At 36.4% G+C, this 23,995-nt stretch overlaps 3 protein-coding genes across 3 annotated transcripts in view; 1 reads left to right on the top strand and 2 right to left on the bottom strand.

The window, feature by feature from the left end:
• Nucleotides 1–23,995, bottom strand: part of LOC133528077 (melanization protease 1-like) — a 154,791-nt gene that overhangs the window by 480 nt on the left and 130,316 nt on the right. The window contains exons 2-8 of the mRNA XM_061865290.1: nt 4,805–6,095; nt 4,144–4,274; nt 2,459–2,567; nt 2,310–2,369; nt 1,954–2,123; nt 1,069–1,177; nt 539–716 (exon numbers count right to left, since the gene is read on the bottom strand). Of these exons, the coding sequence (XP_061721274.1) occupies nt 539–716; nt 1,069–1,177; nt 1,954–2,123; nt 2,310–2,369; nt 2,459–2,567; nt 4,144–4,274; nt 4,805–4,883 (836 nt within the window). The 5' untranslated portion in view covers nt 4,884–6,095. The remainder of the gene's footprint in view (nt 1–538; nt 717–1,068; nt 1,178–1,953; nt 2,124–2,309; nt 2,370–2,458; nt 2,568–4,143; nt 4,275–4,804; nt 6,096–23,995) is intronic.
• LOC133528070 (serine protease inhibitor 77Ba-like) lies at nt 4,862–7,751 on the bottom strand. The gene has a single exon (XM_061865280.1). It carries the CDS (start codon nt 7,651–7,653, stop codon nt 6,412–6,414), a length of 1,242 nt encoding a protein of 413 aa, XP_061721264.1. The 5' UTR covers nt 7,654–7,751; the 3' UTR covers nt 4,862–6,411.
• On the top strand, nt 7,849–22,193 carry LOC133528072 (CLIP domain-containing serine protease B4-like). Its single transcript, XM_061865282.1, has 8 exons — nt 7,849–8,177; nt 9,316–9,437; nt 10,533–10,668; nt 11,453–11,512; nt 12,121–12,284; nt 15,565–15,673; nt 20,927–21,104; nt 21,514–22,193. The coding sequence occupies exons 1-8, from the start codon at nt 8,000–8,002 to the stop codon at nt 21,758–21,760; spliced, it is 1,194 nt and encodes a 397-aa protein (XP_061721266.1). The 5' UTR covers nt 7,849–7,999; the 3' UTR covers nt 21,761–22,193.

Genomic DNA, 23,995 nt, shown 5'->3' with positions numbered 1-23,995 from the left:
AAATAAAGTTTTATGTATCTCTCAGTTTGTTGATGATGCCTGATACAGTGATGAAAAGATGGCATCTACGTGTGCGCTGCTAACTGTGCTCCATAGAGTATTTAAGTATAATATATTTCGTTATAAGTTACTTTAAAGAGTCTGGATTGCCTACCTGATGGTGATATCCCAGTTGCAGTTGTTCCAGTTTTTACAGGAATATGAGTTCGATAATCTTGTAAGGTATGCTTACTATTTATATTTTGCTCAGAAGTTATGAGTCAAAAGGAAAATGAGGGGGGCGGAGGCGTAGGGGCAAGAGGGGCCCCTCTACACTGCCTAGGAAACAGGCGCGGATACAAGATTTGGCTTAGGGGGGGGCCATTTTGAGAAAATCATATATTTTTGCACAGAAAATAAGGTAAAAAAAAATGTTACTCAATTTAGTAATGTGAGAGCCAGGGTTTTAGGGGGGGGCCATTGCCCCTATGGCCCCCCCCTTGTATCCGCGCCTGCTAGGAAATTCTGCTCGAACTGTAGACATTGCTTGATAACCAACCTATTATACAGCTGCCGGCAGTTCTCGACGGTGTATACTGGAACCACAACGGTGCGCAGTATAGCTGAAGTGGAGCCCTGATCCGTGTAGCCCCACCCAGCAAGCGTAGCGACCTGTCTACCAAGATCAAGATTCTGCTGCTGTCTGGTAGCTGGCAGACAAACTACGCCGGTGTTTTCTGGTGACAAAAAAATAATGGCCTAGTGAGAATATTATGGAATCTGGAGAACACAAATAAGATATAAAGATTATAAAGTACAAAGGTCGTATGGCAGCTACTACGTAGTGTGGATCAAGTGAAAGTAGCACCTGTTATGAAAATCCATCCTTAGTACTTTTTCAAAAAATGACCCAATTTATCGATAATTTATGCACTGCACTTACTTGTTTCTGTTTGACCCAATGGTTGACAGAATGCCTTATGTCCACCATTTGTAAAATTTTATATCGTTCAATAAATAAATAATATGCTGAACCAAACACTAAGAGTTGAACGTACTTATAATTGATCTAAATAGTGAGATACTTACTTGGAGACAAGTCTACAGGTTTCCTGAGCCTTAGGAGCCCGATATCGTTTCTAACATTAGGCCTGCCACGGTATTCAGGATGAGATATGGCTTCTTCAACGCGCAAGTCCTACAAATATAAATTTTCCTTCCTACAAATCCTTGTATATATAAGTTTGTGGCAAAAAAGACATTTTTGGTACAAGATTTTATCATGACTGTACTTTTCTTTCCACAGGCAATTAATACTCATCAAGACAATTCTAAAAACCCAAACACAATTAGGTTCCGTTGTTCTATCACAGAGTTCCTATGACCACCACCTGTCTCCATCTCGAGATCAGCTTAATGGTACCATACTTAATATTGCATTGTCACCTGACTTACATATGTATGCTTCAGCTTCATCGGAACTGGGGAAGTGGGTCAAATTTAACTTGCAAGATTTGAATACAAACAACGGAACAGGTGAAACTAAATAAACGCTTGTAAAAATATCTGTAGTGGCTTGCAGAAATATCCTGATTCTAAAGGAGCCCCTTTTAGTATTTTAACCAGATGTGAAATGTGTGTCCAAATTGGAGTACCACAGCGACCAAACACTGATGCTATGTTGGCTGATACTGGATGGGATGATGGATTTTGCAGAAGACGCTGCCAACTCTCATTCAACACATCCCGGCAAGGTTGTTGTCATCTCAAGAACACCATAATCGTGTTCAGGGTCTCACGAGCTCACGTCAAGTTTAGCGGGATTAATCAAGGGCGTAGCCAGCCAGTGAACTAGGGGGGCAGAGGAGCATAAATTGTATGTAAAATTTTAGTTTCAGTTCCCCCCCTGCCAATACCTGCCTACGCCCATGGGTTCAATGATCAAGACGTAAGTTTATATCAATAATTTTATACCTGTATCTCATCACTGCAGTTATCTAGCTCAGCACAAGCTGTGGTGGCGTCTATGTCAAACTCTCCGACTCGCACGCCGATGAGTTTCAAGTCGGAGAGGCAGTGGGCTGCGGTGAGCACGTAACGCTCATTTATGAGACTGCCACCGCACTTAAATTGGGGTCCCAAGGCTGAAACGGAAGAAGTTAGAACTTAAATTTAGATTGTCTTTATGATTATGATTTCTTGTTTAAGCGTATATAGGCGTATTTTTGCTATGAAGTTTTATTAACCATATGAAACATGCGTACCCAAGAAATACTTCATTATCATTATGTTCAACAAGATGGTTAACGATAAAGGTATTTAAAACTCACGTGTTTCATAGGCAAGAAGCACCATCCACGGAAACTCATATCGCTTCGCCGGCCGGCCACCTGTGGGATACAGGTATTAAATTTAGATATGTATTTAGGAACATATTTTCCTTCCAAATATGTTAATGTTAATATTTCAATACATTTACCGCCTATCTTTTTCTTGTTGTTTCTGCAAATCTCCGGGATTAGGAGCAGATTAGGATGGTTCTCGACGGCTTCCGGTGCCTGCTCCGTTGTCAGCTCGGAACAACATACCTGCGAAGGGAATAATTGGACATTTTAAAGGCTTACCTACCGGATTGTAATTAATTATACTGCAGCACTGGAGCCACGGATAGTTTACTCTTAGATGGCGGGGATATATTCAATAACAACAAAGGCCAAAAATTTTAAGCGTCAAAATTTTATTCTTCTACTTTTTCTTAATAAGAGCATGATACCGAATATGCGAATATGCCCTTTTTAGGGTTCCGTAGCCAAATGGCAAAAAACGGAACCCTTATAGATTCGTCATGTCCGTCTGTCTGTCCGATTATGTCACAGCCACTTTTTTCCGAAACTATAAGAGCTATAACTGTTTAAACTTGGTAAGTAGATGTATTCTATGAACCGCATTAAGATGTTTACACAAAAATAGAAAAAAAAACAATAAATTTTAGGGGTTCCCCATACTTAGAACTGAAACTCAAAAAATCTTTTTTCATCAAACCCATACGTGTGGGGTATCTATGGATAGGTCTTCAAAAATGATATTTAGGTTTCTAATATCATTTTTTTCTAAACTGAATAGCTTGCGCGAGAGACACTTCCAAAGTGAAAAAAAGTGTGTCGCCCCCCCCTGTAACTTCTAAAATAACGGAATGAAAAATCTAAAAAAAATATATGATATACATTACCATGCAAACTTCCAACGAAAATTGGTTTGAACCAGATCTAGTAAGTAGTTTTTTTAATACGTCATAAATGGTACGGAACCCTTCATGGGCGAGTCCGACTCGCACTTGGCCGCTTTTTATATACTACGTGGGTGGCAAACAAGCACACGGCCCGCCCGATGGCAAGAAGCTTCCGCAGCCCATGCACGCCTGCAACTCCAGAGGAGCCACATGCGCGTCGCCGACCCTAGCATCCCCTCTCTCGTTGAGCTCTGGCAACCTTACTCACCGGCGGGAACACAACACTATGATTAGGGTCTAGTGTTATTTGGCTGCGATTTTCTGTAAGATGGAGGCACTTCCCCAGCTGGGCTCTGCTCCAGATCTTAAACAGATCCCCACCATTTTTGTTACACCTTGTATAATTTTGTAGATTGCACAGGTGTAGAGAGCAAATTTATTCGCCATACGCGTGAAAATAATGTTTCAGATGGGTAAGTCAATTTGTAGCTATATCAGAATGCCTACACTACAGTAAATAGCAACAAAATAAATCCTCAAAAATCAATGATATTTGTTTTATACAAGGGCACCGAGGAAACTGAAAGATTTTAACAGTATAGTCCGGATCATATTTAGAGACAAAAATGTACCAATTCGTATTAATCCATACATTTTCTAAGAACATGTACTTGTTATGATATTATATTATTTATTATATTTTAGATATAAGCTATAGTTATAGTAATCATCTGTATATATCCATTATGTATATTGTTATTGTCAATAAATAGAATATCTTGTTATGTAGGTATAAAAACATACAAAATTAAAAAATAATAATAGGGAATTGACTTAAATTTATTTGATTTTCGATTCATTTTTTCCTTCTTATGACCTCAGAAATACGTGGTTATTTTTTTCCGTTTACTCGCGGACACCTTGTATTTACTTACCATAGGTAGTTTATTATAATCAAACCCGCAAAAAGCACTCTTGAGCTGAGCGTCCGCTGCTGGGTCTCTCTTCTTGAGGAGCATCACGGCAGTATCACATGAGTTGTAGACAACGCAATCGTTGCAATTCCCTATGATAAATATACATAACCATCGTTAATATATTTGTGTACCTATATTATTTCTCAGGATGGAACCACGGGTATTTAAGTAAGTAAATCTTTATTCCAAACCATGGTATGTATAGGCGCCATCAGATATATCGGAGCGGCCAAGTTGCTCATAAATATCTGAACACGCCTCTATTGTCAAGGCGCTGTGTGTTCAGATATTTTTGAACACTTCGGCCGCTTGGATGTAACTGATGGTGACTGTACATAGGTGTTACAAATAATTTGGAAAGTTCCACATGGACCCCGACAGGGTAATTGTCCTTATAATTAGTTTAAACAAACTTACAAAATGAGACCGATGTCATTAAATGATAAAAAATATTGGAGTTAAAAAAAGGGAAACAGAACATATCAAGGGTTAGGACTTTTTTGTGGTTTTTAGGCGTAAATAATCTACAAGAATATACCGAGCCAAGAAAACTGTAAGTAATTTGTTAATTTAAATTATACCCGTGGCTCCATGTTTAGTTATAAACATTATTACTTACTTCTTAATGTGGCAGGTGATGCAAAAGAAGAGAAACTAATCACTAAATAAACACTTATTTGTGCAATAGTTTTTATCATTTTATTATTTTCTTGAAAGTATCCGTGCAAACTGAGCTCTGATAGAAACTGACCAAAGAAATGTGGGCCCGAATGTTATGTCGAATTTAAATGAAAAAAGCATACTGGGCAGTTGATTCATGTGAAATTCCATAAAAGTTTAAAAGCTGGGGAACCCCGAGCAATGCGGATATACCTCGATACCTGTTAGGTAGGTATATAAATAACCAAAGAAATTGGAACATGACTTCAATATTCGTTAAGCTGTTTTAGTTATATCTAAAAATGCGGTAACAATTTAAATTATTAAAATAAAAAAATGTGATAACAGGTCAAAATGCGGTAACATTTTAAAAGTCTCAAATATCTAAAAATTACCTACCCACTCCCATTATATGTACTTAAGTTGCTATGAAATTAGTTACCGATATTTTAAGACATGGTAATTAACATTAAATATATTAACTTCAAACTAATTTAATTTAACTTCAAATATAAATTAAGAAAACTTTTCATATTTTTTGTTTTAATTTACCAAACAACAAAATAAATTGTAGGTAAACTGTCGTGAGACATATTAACATTAAACTAGGTAATTCTAAGGATTCCACTCATGGCCGTCGTGAACGCTGCTCGCACTGTTAGGGCTCCTCTACACGATGGCCCAGCGTAGGCCAGTCCAAGGGACGCAGCTATGCGGTGAAATGAGATAGCAATATCACTTGCTCCCTCTAACGCATAAATGCGTCCCTAGGACTGGCCTACGCTGGGCCATCATGTAGAGGAGCCATTAGTGCTAGAGAAAGGAGACCTAAGCTCTCCGAAACATGTCGCGCGAGTGACTAAACACGTGAGTGGAATCCGTAGAATTAGTTTTATAATCATGTGCATTTATTTAACTATGATTTAACTGACAAGATGTTAACCGTGTTTAACATTGTTTATAACACATAGTCACGTAGTCCGTCAGTCAAGTAGTAGTTTAACGTATCAACGTGAAGTGGCCAGTTAAACATTAGGCAAAAAAGGTTGCAGAATCTGTTAAATGAGGTCTCATTTAAATCAGATAACTGATTAACAGACACCCTGTTACGTAAGAAATTTGTTTGCCAATTTTCTCCAAAAAAGAACATCATAAAACCTATAATGTTTGTTTGATTTTTTTTTTATTCCGCTACCTAAAGGTTGTCTGGAAGAGATCGCTTTTTAGCGATAAGACCGCCTGTTGTTTACCTCTTCTTTATATGTTAGGTATATTATTTGTACTGTTTCTGTATTGAGGTGTGCAATAAAGAGTATTTGTATTGTATTGTAATGTTTCATACTTAATATACTCCAGGACCCGAATACTATCAGCTGTAAATATATGGTAACTAATTTGTTAGCACACTTTATATTTATGTGTGAGTGTTATTCTCATTAACTCATTATACATGTGTGATTAAACATCGTACAGTAAAATATATCAGTGGTGTTCTTTTATAATTAGACTAATATATATACTAATATGACTATTTGGGTATTTTTGATAATCAATTCTTTTCACAACTCAATATAAAATAGGCTTTCGGTAAACTCCTGCCAAAATAACAGTGTCTGTGTGTTTTTCCACAATAAAATAACTAAATGGCCGATTAGCTTCAAAAATTAGAACTTTACTGTCATTTGCAAATTCTGGAGCTATATTTCCCGATGGTGTGCTGCTTTCTTCAGTTACGTCAATCTCGGTTTTATGTATGACCCTTGTACCACGAATGGGCCACCGGGACATGCGAGGCAAGAAGACATTCTTTGGGTCAAAAAGGTCATGTATTCTCATACCATTTTTTAAAATTTCGTTTAATTCAATATTTGATACAATTTTGAAGCGTGGGATGAAACAATCAATTTCAACATCACCACGGTCTTTTTGAGAGACTTTCAGCTCTTGAAATACTGTCTTAAGATTCGCTTTGAGGAAGTTTAAGAACATATCTTTTAGAGTCATACCAGGGTTTGGCAGAATTAATATCATAGACATATGGTTTTCAACACCATAAGGCAGCTCGATCACACTTGCTTGAAGTTCACTAATATTCGCAAACGGGTATGTGTATCTATTATACATCATATTCACTTCACCAATTTTCTCCCCAATACTGTTATAGAAATCTCGTTTAACTGTAATAACATTAAATGGTGCAGTCCACTGCCCATTAAAATATACAGCACTGGCGATAATCAGCTGTGTGTTATTCAAATGACTTTCATCAATTAATGTGGGAATCCTGTCTTCGGTAGTTAGAGATACTGCTCGGTTGATGGTGGCCGCTGCTGCTTTGTTTTTGAACGGTAAGTCAACTGCTTCTGTATTATAAATCTCTTCCGCAATTTGACGGAAGTCAATATGCATTCCAGTCCATACCCTGTCCATGAATATTCCGCTGAATTTTGTAAATTGGGCCGTGGTTCTGTTGACGACAAGCCATTGCGCGATTTCTTGATAGTAATATCTAACTGTTGTTCGAGGGCTTTTTCGGGGAAATCGTAAGGCCGAGAGCAGTTCTTCATTGGTATTACCCACTGCGCCCTCATAAGTCACCGCTAGCATTGTCCACGCTGCGAACGGGGACACAACGAAGTTTTGGTCCGGTTGTCGTTTTGCCACGTGATATAACAACTCTATTGTAAAATTGCCCGTCGACTCACTGAATTTAGCTAAATTCATTCGATATACCGGTTCTTTAACTCCATGATTCTGCCCTAAACACAGCACAAAACACGCGCACAATTCGAGCACAAAAAGAATCATATTGACTACATTAAACTCTGTTTAAAAGTATATATTTACCATTTTTTTAAACGGTATATTTTGTTACAGTTTTTGTCGCGGGTCAACAAAAGAGGCGACTGAGTCACACATTGGCGCTTCGCATATGAGCTAGGAGGAAAATGATATCATAAAAACAATAATGAAGTATAGGTATATCCTACGCATATTTGGGCTAATCGTTAAGTCGTCAAGAAAAGCATGAGAAAAGCAGTTATTTTATTTTTATGGCATTTTAAACTCTCGTGAAATCAGTTTTTACCTATTTGCAGATTATCATGCAATTTGAACATCAATATCGGCCTTGCCAATATCATACTCGTATTACATGTATGACTATATTTATAGATTGAAAACCGGATCAGATACTAACCAGTTCGAAAAAGACGATCGACTCGATACACTGCTACTGGCGCTACTTGTTAAGAAAATGTGCGCCAAAGTTGCTTTTTTATATGTGTTTATTTGTTTTATTTGTGATCTAGTGTACACAGTAGTTATAAGAAGTAAGTTTTAACATTTATGGCTTAATGTTAATCATTTAATTGTCATTGGATTACGAGTATACGATTGCATCACAATGTTATAATATTTACTGATACTGTTTTGTTTGCGATGAATATTGAGTTATTTTCCCTGTTGTGTAAATGTTTCTCTTAATGTAGGTACACGTCACCTAATAGTTTCTAAAGTGTAATAAGTTTTTTTTTTCTGTAAATGTATATTTTATTTGTATATGATTCTAATTTAAAATGCTAATTATGATTGAGGTTGTTATCACTTTTGAAATAAATACTGATGAACAGAGGTGGCAGCATGGTTCCATTTTTATCACTTGTCACTATGCCCGTCACTTTCGCGCTTACATACTTGTTAGAACGTGACAGGCATGGTGACAAATGATAAAGAGCCGACCATCTTAGCCCTACAGAAATGTTTATTATATCTTGATATCTCAAAAGCACCGTGAATCATGCGGCAACAGACACGAACGAACTAATGAAGGGGCGATAACAATTACATGATAGTAGAGTTTTCACTATTTTTATCACAGGATATAAAAACGACAAGAATTCGAGAACGAGGCGCGAAATGTGCAATACGGATACCTACACACTTATTTGTATTAAATAAATAAATATTATAGGACATTATTACACACTTTGACTAAGTCCCACAGTAAGCTCAATAAGGCTTGTGTTGAGGGTACAGTCAGTATCAAAAGAAGCGGATCAAACAAGGTTTCAAAAGTATCTACCATTCTGTATAAGCTTAATAAAAAGTGATAGTTCTATGTGTAGAACAATTAAGACTATAAATGATATACTTTTGAACGTAAATTTGAGAGATTTATCTATATTTGGAAAAGTTATTCGCAATATCAGATACTTTTGGCGCGTTGTTTCATACGCTACTATTGATGCTGACTGTACTTAGACAACGATATATATAATATATAAATATTTATAAATACTTAAATACATAGAAAACACCCATGACTCAGGAACAAATATCCATGCTCATCACACGAATAAATGCCCGTACCAGGATTTGAACCCGGAACCATCGGCTTCATAGGCAGGGTCACTACCCACTAGGCCAGATCGGTCATCTAATTGTATTATTGAATACTTATCGTTTCAGATAATTGTAGCGATTGCATTGGCTACAAATCATGTACCGCTGCTGTGGTAGCCACAGACATGTCTCTGTACACCCAGCTCCGGAGCGCCGACTGCGGGTTAGACGACGTCAGGCTACGGAAGGTTAGTTTAAGTAGGTATTTTATATAGTACAGACAGTGGAACGAACACACGGCCCACCTGATGTAAAGCTTCAATAGACAAACGCACTAGGAACCTTATGGAGATGCGAGATTGGTAGAGGCTAGACTACAGAGCCTAGAACACCGTAAAAAGGTAGCCTGTTTATCGGTATTGTACAGGATACATTTCGGGGAGTGTGCGATGGGATTACATAACCTAATCCCCCATCTCCGTTCTGCTACCATGGGAGTGGACGTGGAGTTGCGTTTCACCCTTACGTCATTACTCTGACGCTGATTCACACTAAACGTTATGCATCCAGCTGTATCATGCCAAAGGCTAAGGAGTGTGGAATTGACTTCCTGAAAATCTATTCCCAGTCTTCTATAATTTGAATCTTTTTAAATCAAGAGTGAATATACATCTTTTTGGTAAGCATGTTCCATCCTAGACTGCATCGGCACTTACCATTAGGTGCGATTGTGGTCAAATGCTTACCTTTTCCTAATATAAAAAAAGCTGTAAGCCTGTGGATGACGAGCTGTGCAATAACCGGGGTGTCATATATCGATACAAAGCCTTGAAAAATAGTTTTGGGGAAAACCTCGGCAGGTAACCAACGAAGGAGCGCAGAATATGACAATCGACTCTACCTAAAGATTACACATATATTATTTACATTAACAAACTGTAATTTAGATACCCAAATAAATCATTTTTCATTTTCATCTATACTCTTACAGTAAAACCGTCAACTTTGTCAAGTATAAGGATGACTCACGTTAGAACAGCTCGGGCCCGGGCCGGGGCATCCGACACTTCGTTTTCAATAGAAAGCATCACGTGATCACCGGTCGTCATAGAAAATGAAGTGTCAGTTGTTTCGGCCCGGACCCGGGCCGATCCAGCGCGAGTCATCTCTAAGTGTCGCCACGCATTAAACTACTGTCAAGAGCAAAATGAGATTTGTGCATATCACCTACTACACGAGTCAGAGTGAGATGTACTTATACATATTTGTTTCAATTGATGAATTACCCTCAAAGGCAATTACGGTTAATAGTATTATTTTCCCATGTTGCCTATAATTTCCAGGTATGCTGCGCTAAGCTGACAGCTGGAGTGGAAACCATAATGGCTAACAGCCTTCATTACCATCCAAACGTTCTCTTGTTACCGGATAACTGTGGCATCGGGGAGGAGGACGGTTATGCGAACAGAATCGCAGGCGGTAAAGTTAATATGAACATATTTGTAGTTCTGAGATGACAGCTGGCGTGGAAACCACATCAGACAACACCCTTCATTACTATCCGAACGTTCTACTGTTACCGGATAACCGGTAACCGCATTAGCCAACACCCATCATTACCATCCAAAACATTCTACTGTTACTGGACAACTGTGGCATCGAGAAGGAAGACGGTTATGCAGGCAAAATCGCAGGCCGCAAATTTGATTTGAACCATAATTTGTTAGTTACATTAACTTAAAAGCTACCATTTTATCGGGTAGCTTAATCTATCCGCAAGTACCTTCTTTGACAGACATTGTTCATTTTCATTACCAGAGGAGTTTTGCGACTGATCGGACAATTGACTATTTTCATTTTTTTTGGCACATAATATTTTCCATTTTATATTAAATAAATAAATAAATTTTCTTTATTTCCGACAAACAATGTATCCATAGAGTGTTAGTACAGCAGGAAAATTTCTTAAACTAGTGTTAGTATTTATAAATAGAAATTAGATTTGTCGTGCTAATTTATATACACATTCTCAAGCTACTACAGCATAGTATCCATATTATAAATTGCGATACACTTTTAATTTGCTCGGTCAAGTGCCTTATGATCGGACAATCGAATATATTAGCAATTTCCTTTAAAATGCTGTTGGGACTACATCTCATACGACTTAGTAATAAGACTATATTATTTTTCCGCAATATAGTCTGAAAACCATCCACACATCCATCCATCTATCCATCATTGTTACTCTATTTATTTGCAGGAGTTCCCGTCCTGGCGCTTTACGAATATCCATGGATGGTCTTCATATCTTATAAGACAAGTGAGTTATGTACTAAATATACGAAGATAAGCTGTAGGTAGTAGTAGGTCTTAAACTTCATTTTGAAGACATGAATGCATAGGTACACAAAACTTCACACAAACATTAGGCATAATGAATACATTGTAATAATAAACACATCCAATGAATACCAACTTTTAACTTCAGATTATATGAGTTATATTATAACTTCAGGTTAGGGGGAAGTACCTTCCCTGGGGAAGTGGACTGTCGTTTTCAGCAGAGAGGTTGATCCTCTCACCTATTCATTCTTAGTGCAGAGGCTGGCCATTGAGTTTCAGCGCGGCCACGAAGTGCCTTTGCACTAGAAATGAATTAGGAGTGACGTCTTTATTCGTCAACCATACTTAATCATCAGCTAAAGTTGGTATTTTTTGAACATATGTTTTCATACATCTATAATATACAAAAGTGTGCTACTAAAGAAAAGTGTGTAAAATGTAAACAGTGTGAGAATTATGTCATCATTAATATCAAATGTCTATGAATATATCTGAAATATGACATTTGTAATGACACTCCACTTTGTTGACAATACTGCTTACTGGGAGTTTGACCACTAACCGATCTCCAACCCTTCATTCCAGCGGAGGGTATCCAGTTTCAGTGTGCTGGTAGTCTTATCAATGATCGTTACGTGTTGACTGCGGCCCATTGTCTCTCTGGTCTGGAGGTGGTCGGCGTGAGAATACGAATTTACGAAGACACGGACTGCCAGGGAGCTTCATTCGGATGTGAAGCTACTATACAGGTAAAGAATTACTGACACTCACAGCTACTTATTTATTTATTTATATAGTATTCATTGAAAACCAAGGTACTGAATGTATGCTTGACTGTGATTGTGTACGCTGGTAGTCTTATCAATGATCGTTACGTGTTGACCGCGGCCCACTGTCTCTCAGGCCTGGAGGTGGTCGGGCTAAGGATACAAGTTTATGAGGACATGGATTGCTAGGGAGCTTCGTTCGGATATGAAGCTACTAAATATACCGGTATATATATGAGTGAGCCTGACTTTATATAGTGTACTTTATATGTATAACTTGATTATTAATATGTATAACTTTATAAAGCTCAAGCGGTAGGCCTAAGAAGCGCTAGCTGGATGTCTTGAAAGCGGTCATGGAAGGAAACAATCTCACACCTGAGGATGCCGAAGACCGGGCAAAGTGGAGAAAACTTAGTAGGAAAGCGGACTCGACCACCAGGCCGGGAAAACGCTAGGTTGAGGAAGAAGATAACTTTATACGATTCCAAATTGAATGAGTTAGTCCAGGCAGTCTTGACAAGCGACAAAGTGCGGTAGTAGCATGAATGTCGAATTCCTAATTAGTTTTGGTATTGCTTGGCGAATATTTTTGTATTCTGGAGGTCTAGATGACAATCTTATATCAACAAACGCTAAACGAAAAGAAAAATGTATCGGGATGAGAGAAAAGTGACGTGAATATGTCCATACATCATTTAACTCTTGATTGGTTTTATCTATCAACAATTGTAATCTCTGTTAGTACCTCTGGACACGCTCGAATAGAACGCAGGATAGGTCTTGAAATTTAAAGAGGCAAATAGAATGATAGATGAATGAATGGGACACACGGATAAATATGAAGAGTTCCTCTTGATTCGTAAACTCAATGCTAGCTGCTGGTGTGACGTGATCGTGACATCATGCCCAAAAGGACTTTCTGTTGAATACCAGCTTCATTCATAGTTCTGAACTGAACAATATAAGGTAAATATAGTTTTTAAGCATACAGGTTGCCCTCAAATTTACTTATAAAAGGTACCTGTACTAAAAATAAAGGATTTTGATGTAAAAAATAATTAATAAAGTTACTGAGTCTATTGTTACTATTACCGACCGATAATAATGGCTGTGAAGCTATTAACGATTTTTAAGCAGCTATTTCCGATCGTATGTAAGAGAAGGTCTGTGCCCAGCAGTGAAACGTATACATATTACAAAAGTAAGTATGCATTGAAATCATATACCTACGATCGGTTATACCTTCTTATGGTTTGTATTACCGATTCCTATGAGTCGGTGATACAATATGTAAGTATGAACATAAAATGTATTACCGACTTATAAAAAAAAACATTATTTTTATTTAATTGACCTTGTGACTACACAGCAATTCACACAGTTTTAAGTAATAAAAAAATATTCATAAATGTTGTTACTACACAACATCGGTCCTCCAGAAATATCATAACTGTGGGTACTTTTACAACGTTAAAAGAAGAAAACTAGACGACGACATACATAATAGGTCGGTAATAGTTTTTTAAAAAGATTTATTATTTGAGTTTAAATGGGTCCATAAAAATGCTTATGGTGCCATGATATTTTTTTTTATTCAAGTTGACGCTTACACATAACAATAAAGAACTATCCTACAGTACATAATTTGAAAGAACAGGGTGTGTGCCTTCCAGTTGGCCTGCTTCCTATACACTAGGCGAGGCCTGTCCCGTAGGAAACCAGCTTACATCCGAGTTTCACAATTTGGCGCGAATTGATATAAAAAGTGATAGGAGCGTATTTTACTTAATCTATAGGTAACTTAATCTAGGCTAAAACTACGAGTAAATACTAACTAGTCATACTAACTAGTATATGATAATATAAAGTAAAGAAAAACTAAACATTACGTTGTGGTCATTAGCGACTTACGGGTCGTTGATAGGTACTACAACTAAACGAAATGAAGCTATCGCCGTCCTATTTTAATTTAATGTTTAATGGTTAAAATTACAATTTTTTAATAAATTGTGATACAAAATCAGAATTTTACAATTTAATGAATACTTTTAGTAATGAAAGGTAAAGTCTGTAATCAATTATTAAAGTAAATGCTCTAAACAGCTAAGTCATGTACTGAACTGAGAATGAACTGCGTCCACGCCATCCGCGCCTTGTTTGGTGATTTTTATCTTTTTTCGAAATACCACTCAAACTAACGTAAAAGTACCCGGTACTCAAGGAACAAACGCTTGTGGAACATTATCAACCTACCTCTTAAGTGGTTCTGGTCACCAAAACATATCAAATTACTTTTTCCTACTCCTCTACTGTTATCTGGCATTTATGCATTCATTAACACGAATATAAGAACATACATAAAAGGTTTCAAGAAAACTCTATATTGTCTATTCCTCATAAAAGCTCTAGTGCTTTTAATCGCTATAACGTTACTGCGATTAATGGCTACCAACCTAACAAAACCAAAACTAATACAGTTTTAAACTAAGTGCATTGCTGCCAACTTACAAAATATTCATTTGGTTGCATAGTAAAAATAATTACTTCATAAGTCAGAATCACGCATGTGACACCCGTAATATAGCAACACCCATAGACTACGAAGACCGCTTAGCGTTGCTTGTTAGTCTCCGTAGGCTACGGTGGCCAAAATTGAGAAAAAACTGTCAAAAAATTTAATTTACAAGTAGCAAGTACCAGGGCCTCATGAGTTACGAGGAGTCGCTGACCGGCCGGCCGCGGCCCGGGGCAGGCCGGGCGCGTAACAAGGTATGCTCGCGCGTCTTGGCTATATACTTTTGCTGTAATTTGTTTACCTAAATTAAGATTTATTTTTGTTGACTCGTAGGAAAAATATTGTATGCAACGTTGTATAAGTAGGTCAAAAAATGCTCGTGGCGTATTCCTTTACAATGTTCGCCTACGCCTTCGGCTCCGGCTCACATTGTAACTCACGCCACTCGCCTTTTTTGACCCTTCTTATACAACTGTTGCATAAAATACTATAATAGATCGGTAGTACCTGCAGATTTTCGATGGGTCGTTAATAGCTGTGTTTACGTTAATTAGGGGACGAATTTGTCATAATTCAAAAAGGCGCTGATAGTCATGATCGCTTATGACTGTTGTCGCGTGTGAAGCTTATCTCTATGGTGAAGTACCTATACGAGATCTATTTACATTTTACACGATTATCACGATATGATTATACTTTTAATTTTGTCAGTAAATTAACTTCTCAATTTTTATCTTATTTCAGGATATACTCATAGAAGAAGCTATTCTTCATCCAGGTTACGATTACAAACCAGTCATACGAAATGACATCGGACTCCTGAGGCTGACAAATCCTGTAAATATATTATTCAGTATGTATCATGCTCTCTAAAATTATGTGTGTCATTTCGAAAAACCTAGAGAAAAGCGTTTACCTTTTTCAGTTTCGAGGATCATATTTAATTTTGTATTTACAGGAAGATTATTTAGTAGCGTTCTATCTCTGTAAAGAGTCCTTATGCTCCATGTGGATTATATTTCGTCACTTCATTTTTCAGATATAATTTTATATTAACCATGTAGTTTCCCTATTGTACAGATAGCATCGCACACATTTAAGAGTAACTATTTTGATTAAAACTGTGAAAACCAATTTCCGCCCACTTCCGCTTACTGGTTACCTGCGTGCGGCGACCGCTGCGCTCTTCATTCTTTATTTGTGCGTGGTAGCGTCCACACCTCGGTCTAGTTGCCGAACACTTCGGCACAAGACCACATTTTTTATAACGATCTTCGTTGCCTACTATGGTGTTAGCTGTGAGATTTCATTGAATTCGTTGTGCAATATACATATATTTGTTTTTAAAATCGTTGTGCAATCCTTCAACTTGAAGGACATACATACATCCTGGAGGTTAGTCGAGAACTAACACGATGGAAAAAATCATCCTGGAGGTTGGTCGTGAACCAACACGAAGGAAAGTCTGTTCGTATTTCGAACACCGATTTCGCCTGGGGGTTGGTCGTGAACCAACACGGAGGTATAAGATCGGATAACGCACAACGAAACAAAGGCATAAAAAAAATCATCCTGGGGGTTGGTCGTGAACCAACACGAAGGAAAGTCTGTTCGTATTTCGAACACCGATTTCGCCCGGCGCGGCGATTGGTCGTGAACCAAAAGATCGGATAATGCACAACGCACAACGAAACAAAGGGCCTAGACATTCATATTGGTGCATTTTTCATAATACCCATATATTTTGTGGGAAATTTATTGCCTTAAAAATGGGAATAATGTTGTGTTATAAAGCCGAGGGAGGCTTTCTTTTTATTTGGTTTTAGACGGCCCAACACTTAGAATATATCCAAATTTTACTCACACCTAACCCATAGTACGGTATTAAATGAAAAAAGAAGCCCCGCCCATAGGTTGAATGTAAATCAACAAGCGACTCACAAATGTTGTATTTAACACAATAGTACATTGTTTTTATACTACACTACCCACATAAATATAATATTAATACATTGGGTAGGTATAACTTGTCTCTAAAAGTGGGAATTGCTACGTGTACCTACATCACGTCACAGTATTATTTAAAGTATATTCTTTCTGACGTACAATATTTAAACTCTTATATGTCATAAAAGACCTGTAATGGATTTGAAAGCAATTTCTAAACTTAATCTTGATAAAATATCTTGTTAATATGTATAGTGGTGCCCTGACAGTGCATACTTTTTGGTGTCGATTTTTAAATCATTATGATATGCAGAAACATTCATAAATCGAACTATAAAAATATGGCTACGTACGTCAATAATGTTATGGGCAACTTTGGTTTACTCCTATATTAAATCGCATAAAAAAGAGTCAACCAAATGAATACTTATATCAAAATATACCTATTTATAATATCAGTTTTAAGAATCTTTATTTCTCAAAATAAGATATAACAAAACTTGATATAAATGAGTAATTGTCATGGTCGCTTATTGGCGATGCCAGTAAGTACTTATTATCTGTTAATAAGTACACTTACTTCAATTGAATTAGAGGACAATTTAGTAGAACAATTTGCAAGAGCTCAGTGTCAAGCACCACTAGAGTACCATCCATCCGAGTTAATCAGAATATGGTTTTCTCTTCATTTTGGCGAGTTGCACATATTAAGATATTTTGTTCGCATCTCTCACAGACATTGAGTGTTTATTTTTATGGTTGTAAATAATCGGTAACTAGGTAAATACCTATTCATATATTTATTTAATTGTATTAAAACAACAAGACGATTACCCTCTGATTATCCTTTAAAGGATTACCCCTCAGATTACTACTTAAATAACTAAATAATTAATTAGGTAATAGAAATCGTATACCTAAAATAAATAAATAAATGTATGGTTCAACTCTCATGTGTCTGTCGCGGTACTCTTTCAGCCATTGCGATGGTACTATGCAATACGTTCACTAGACTTAAAACACGCAAAACGGTTATGCAATATGTTTTTGCTAAGTTTGAAATATATGTACATATACATTTAGTATCTGTAATCTAATTATACTACTGTATAATTAATATAGTCATTCATAAAATTAAGACCGAATCACTAAATATAATATTTGTTTTCTAAACTCGCAATACAACCACAGTAGCAATACATTTTTTTATTTTATTATGCCAGTTATTCTATAAGTGTATTTTTTATACATTATAAAAATATACAACATTACGTCTATGTCTTTCGTTACCGACAGAGCGAATATTTGGATAAAATAAAAATAGAGGGCATTTGAGATTTGATGCTTAATACGTGAAAAACTATGGATTGTTATCGTGGTTGATTGCTGTGCTAGTTTAGTTTGCGCTGAGAGAATAGAAGCTACAGCACCGATATTTGTGCAAATATGGTCAATCGTGTCATGCTGTCATTAATATTTAATAAAAGAAAAAAGGTCATCTTATTTATCTTTATTCGAATGAAAAGACTTGTCACATGGAGTCATGTACATATGTTTATTAAGCTAATTACTGATCATGTATGTTGTACGCTGACTTTACCTACTCAGGTTTAACTGGTTATTATTAACTTAGCACCGTAATACGAGTAGCTCGAATATACATTAGGTATATAAAATTAATTTATAAATATATTCCGATGTCATTAATGGGCCTTGGCCCTTGCCCTATTTATTATATGCAATATGAGCGCAATAATAAACATTTCAATTTGGGTAAATTATAATGTTATATAAGAAATAACTTCGAAAGTTGAGTAGTAGTTATAGTAGCCTTATAAATTTATTTTTTCATATCTTAACCGAAAGCATATGGATTTATGCACGTTCATATATTTCTTATATTTCAAGAACATGATGGATTTTTGCATTTGATAAAATCCAAAATATATTTCTTCTTGAATAGATCAGAGATTTTAATGCATTTTAATGACGTTAGACACGTTTTGGAGAAAATAAAATAAAAAACTATTATTTTTAAATTAAAAATCTTAAAACGCGCTAGGCCGCGTGAGTCTTTGTATCTACAAAGACTCGTTGTGTCACTATTCGTTCAGCAGGAGCTGCTGTAAGCCGACATGCGTGTGCATGAGCCTAATAACTGAATTTTCTCATTGTCGCCATCTGCTCAATGAATACAACGTATCCTACCCTGTCTGGAGGTAACGCTGGGTTGTATCGTTGACATAAATTACGTCTTATTTTAGTTATTATTACTCTTAGACGAGTCTGAAGTTGATATCAATAGTAGTACCGCCTGTCTTCTTTAATTCCGTATCGCGGACAAGGACCGCTAGTGAACTTTCATACATTCATAAATGGACGTTTTATGAATCAATTCTACTTTTTGAAATCGAATTAAACTGAATGTAAAGGAGACCACAAAGTGTATAGAATCTTAGTGAATTATGTTTCATTGTGAACAACAAATTGAAACGGGATTATTAGGCTTTGTTTTGATATCCTAAAAGGTGTATTAAAAAAAATATATATATATATATATATATATATATATACATATATATATGTATCATGTGTACATACCTAATATGTACTTTTTATTTTGAACCTACATACCTAAACTTTCTTTATGCTTTTAAACAAGGCTTCATAACTCAATTGCCACAGTATACTTGTGTACACATATTATGTCCTGAACTTGGTCTGCAGTCTACGCAGGTGGGCTACTCTGCGTTCGATACAGTGATAATAACTTCAATTACTTGATGGCTTAAAACACAACCCATTACACAGTTGTTCGCTAAACATTGATTTAATTTTGGTTCAGTTTCATTTACCATACTTCTGGATTTCTTTAGCAGTCAATTAAAATAGTATCATGTGTTTTCATAAAAAAGGATCATCAGATCGTTTTCTTTTATTATAGAATTGGTTAAAGTTAAACGACTGAAATACGATTTTAAATAATATAACTCAAAACATCAAAATATGGTATATTTGGGACACTAACTTAATACAACTGATGAAAATAAATCTCTAGAAATTGAAAATAAATAAATTCTGATCAAAATAAATCTTTAGCACCTGAAAATAAATAAATTCTAGCCATATATAGATGGCGATTAACTTATAATCTAATAATTTGAAACATTAAACTATAATATGAATATCTCATACCAAGGATACTTTATATGAGTAACGGCCTAACTGCAAATACAGTAGTTCAGATAAATAAAAAATAAATAAAAATACTAAATATTTCGTTTTATCACCATGGTTAACATTAACAAATAATTTTCACCCGAATGACTTATTTTACTTCGGACTAAGATAGATATATGTTTTTAGTGTCTCACTATGATGTTTTTTAATAATATATTTCTAATGTTAGTACGGTGTATACGTAACGTACAGTAAATAAAATAAAATCCTGCGGTCATTGGCATGGCATATAAATTGGGAAGTTTTTTCTCTCTCTTTGGGACGTCCCGGCGTCCATGTGCTAGTTAGGAGGAACGTCTTAACTTAAACCAGATACTCAGACAGCCAAAGCTTTCGGCTTATTTCAACCAAAACTTATATCTCTAAACATCTACATGGTTAATATAAAATTATATCTGAAAAATGAAGTGACGAAATATAATTGATGATCAAACGAACTTCTTGAAGTGAAGTTCGATCGATATTATATGAGTCACTTCATTTGAAGATATAATATAAGGTCCCACCCACCCTAGAGCCCTGATATAAGTTTTGGTTCCTGCCTTCTCTAAAAATAATGAAGAGCGCAGCGGTCGCCGCACGCAGGTAACCAGTAAGCGGAAGTGGGCGGAAATTGGTTTTCACAGTTTTAATCAAAATAGTTACTCTTAAATGTGTGCGATGCTATCTGTACAATAGGGAAAATACATGGTTAATATAAAATTATATCTTCAAATGAAGTGACTCATATAATATCGATCGAACTTCACTTCAAGAAGTTCGTTTGATCATCAATAAGAACCCTTCTCCAATGTACTGTACACTGTACTACATTTGTACTGCTTATTCTGTAACATGACAAACCTGCATGGTGCAGTCACCGCGCGCACTGGCCGGTGACGAACGGTTAAATAAACGTTTTTCTTTTCTATTTTTATAGACAACGCTGGCACAGTCTGCCTGCCAGTGACCCGGTCCATGCGACGCCGGAATATTGTCGGATTGCCAGCTACCGTCACCCACAGGGAGCGCTCGGAGAAAAGCTACGAGTCAGCAACACTGCTCTATGTCAACGTGTCCATTTACACTGCCCAGTACTGCCAGGAGCAGTACAACAGGTAATATTGAGCAACTAACTCGTGAAGTCGATTTTTCCTCTCGAAGTAAGATGTTACTGGCAAAATTTTCAAGAATTATAGAACCTTACATGTATGTTAGGTGATATGTGATTTTACCAAAGATTGCATATATTCGAGAAATTGAAACGGATGCGCCGAAATTGAAACGTAGGCGCTGATCCAAATCCAGTCTCACGTATTACTTAGAGGGTTTGGTTATTTATTCATATGAGAAAGCTTTCATTTCATTAAAATGGAGTGTATATTGTATCGTACATTGTACCTAGGTACCAGAAACATATTTCTACCATGTACATTAACGTCCCCATGTGGATCCATTATGTAGTAAAAATATAAATATGATAAAGTCGTTTGCCGTGCAATGTTTTCATGATGTCCTTTATTTCAGTAACAGAAAACATGGCGAAGAAGACGACATGATCAACAAGATCTGCTCTGACTCCAACAGTAAGGGTTCCTGTCGAGGGTTCTCCGGAGCCCCTTTAATGGTGTGGGATCGATTTGGGGATCGCAACCGATTTATCCAATATGGCATCGTGTCGTACGGACCAAACCGTTGCGGCACTCCTTTTCCTGAGGTGTACACTGACGTCACCAAGTACATGGCATGGGTTTTGAACACGATAAAACCATAGATAAAAGGATGGCCAGGAAGGAAATGAATTATTTATAAACACGATTTTGTTAATAGTTTAATTAAATTATACACAAGTTGATGGTGTATTTTATATTATATATATTGAAAATGAGAAAAAATATAGATCCAATCCACGATCAATGGATGGATCGGATTGGGTTCTACGGAGCCTCTTTAATGGTGTGGCATAGATTTGGACATTCTAACGGATTTATCCAGTATGGAATTTTGTCGTATGGACCGAACGAAGTGTACACTGACGTCACTAAGTAGATGGCTTGGTTTTGAATATGATAAAACCGTAAATCAGCACAAATTTTGGAGGGAAGGTGAGGAAGGCAATATTTTTTTTATAGACACTATTGTTAATGGCAAAATAAGTATTGTTAAAAACAGAAATGGTGAATTTTATTAAATTAAGCATAAATTGATGATGTATTTTACTGTCCAGTTTTTGTAGTATTCTGAAATTGAGTAAAAGTATAAATCTAATCTATGATCCACGGAGGATCGGATATTGGCTTCACCGGAGAATAGTGGGATCGGTTTGGAGGCCGTAACCGAGTTTATCCAGTATGGTATCGTGTCGTATGGATTCAATCGGTGCGGCACCCTTTTTCCTGAAGTGTACACTGACGACGCCAAGTATATGGTATGGATTTTGAACACGATAAAACCGTAGGTAAAAGGATGACGAGGGAGGTAATGAAGTATTTGTACACACGATTTTGTTAATAAGTTAATAGGTGAACTTTATTAAATTTTATCTTAGGCACATAAGTTGATGGTCTATATTGCTGCTATCAAGCGATGGTACCTAGGGTAACGGCACCAGTCATGGGACATTTAAGAGCAAATTTGTAGCATTTGTGACATTTCCCCGATACAGGTAAAACTTCTACTCCTTAGCGTGTTAAAAGTTGAATGTCCTCTATCCGTCTTTTATGTTTCAGACATATTATACAAAAGATACTTACTGCAATTCGTTTCCACATAATCAACAAATTAAAACTTTGTTTTTTATCTCCAGTCATGGATCACAAAGCTCCAGTGATGGAACCCCGGTAATGGAAAGGAAAGGAACCGGTGACCCTAGCGATCTGAAATATTAGAATGAGAATAGGGAGCATCGATATTAATTTAAAATAAATGTATTTAATTCAACAATTCAATATATTAGGGCTCATTTAGACTATGAGAGAAGTCGCATACGAGGTTCATTACATTGCGGTATTTGATCGGTCGGCAGAATTCAGTGTACTATATCCTCAATATTCCGTAATGTAGCTAAAATTCGATGCGGGTTTCCGCCCCGTCTAAACAAGACCGTGAAATTTTAAAATAGTTGACATGTTTGTTAACTAAATTTTACGTATGTGTGTCCCATCATAGGAGATATGCAGTTTTACAGCTCCTATAATGGGATTGGGCAAAATATTAATTTTTTACATCTCTGGAGTAACAACATAATATATAATGTGTTGTATACCTATTTAATCTCATGGTAAATGCAATTAACAAAACACATTCTAATTTACACGAAGTAAATAATTTATTATAATTTAAAATAATTAAAATACGTACTCTCCTCTCTTAGCGGAGTTGTTAAGAATTCTTACTGATTAGTCTTTCAGTTTCCCGACAACTTTTGGCTGGGCGTCAATTTCTTTAGAAAAAAGCAAATTTAATGAAACATCAAACATAAGAAGCTCTATGACCCTTGTTTATGGTAAAATGTTGCCAGTGTTTATAAACTAGTTTTAGTTACTTATTTTACAAAAAGTTTTATGTCCCATTACCGGTTCCAGTTCCATTATAGGGGTATCTACTATAGCATGGTTCCATTTTTATCACTTGTCACTATAAATCTATTCTATTCTATACCCGTTACTTTCACGCTTACATTCTTGTTAGAACGTGACAGGCATGGTGACAAATGATAAAGAGCCGACCATCTTAGCCCTACAGTTATTATAGTGTTCTGAAAGTGAGTAAAAACATTGATCCAATCCATGATCCATCGGATTGGATTGGGTTCTCCGGAGCCTCTATAATGGTGTAGGATTGATTTGAAGACAGCAACAGATTTATCAAGTATGGCATCGTGTCGTAAGGACCGAATCATTGCGGCACCCTTTTCTCAATTTTTTTTTTTTTTTTTTTCACCGACGTCTCTAAGTACTGACATGAATTTTGAGTACGATTAAAAACGTCAATCAACACTGAATTTGAT

This window comes from Cydia pomonella, chromosome 19 (genome assembly GCF_033807575.1).
Source record: "Cydia pomonella isolate Wapato2018A chromosome 19, ilCydPomo1, whole genome shotgun sequence".
Taxonomy (NCBI): Eukaryota; Metazoa; Arthropoda; class Insecta; order Lepidoptera; family Tortricidae; genus Cydia; species Cydia pomonella.
Note: the sequence above shows the minus strand (reverse complement) of the source record. Positions and strands in the feature narration are given on the sequence as shown.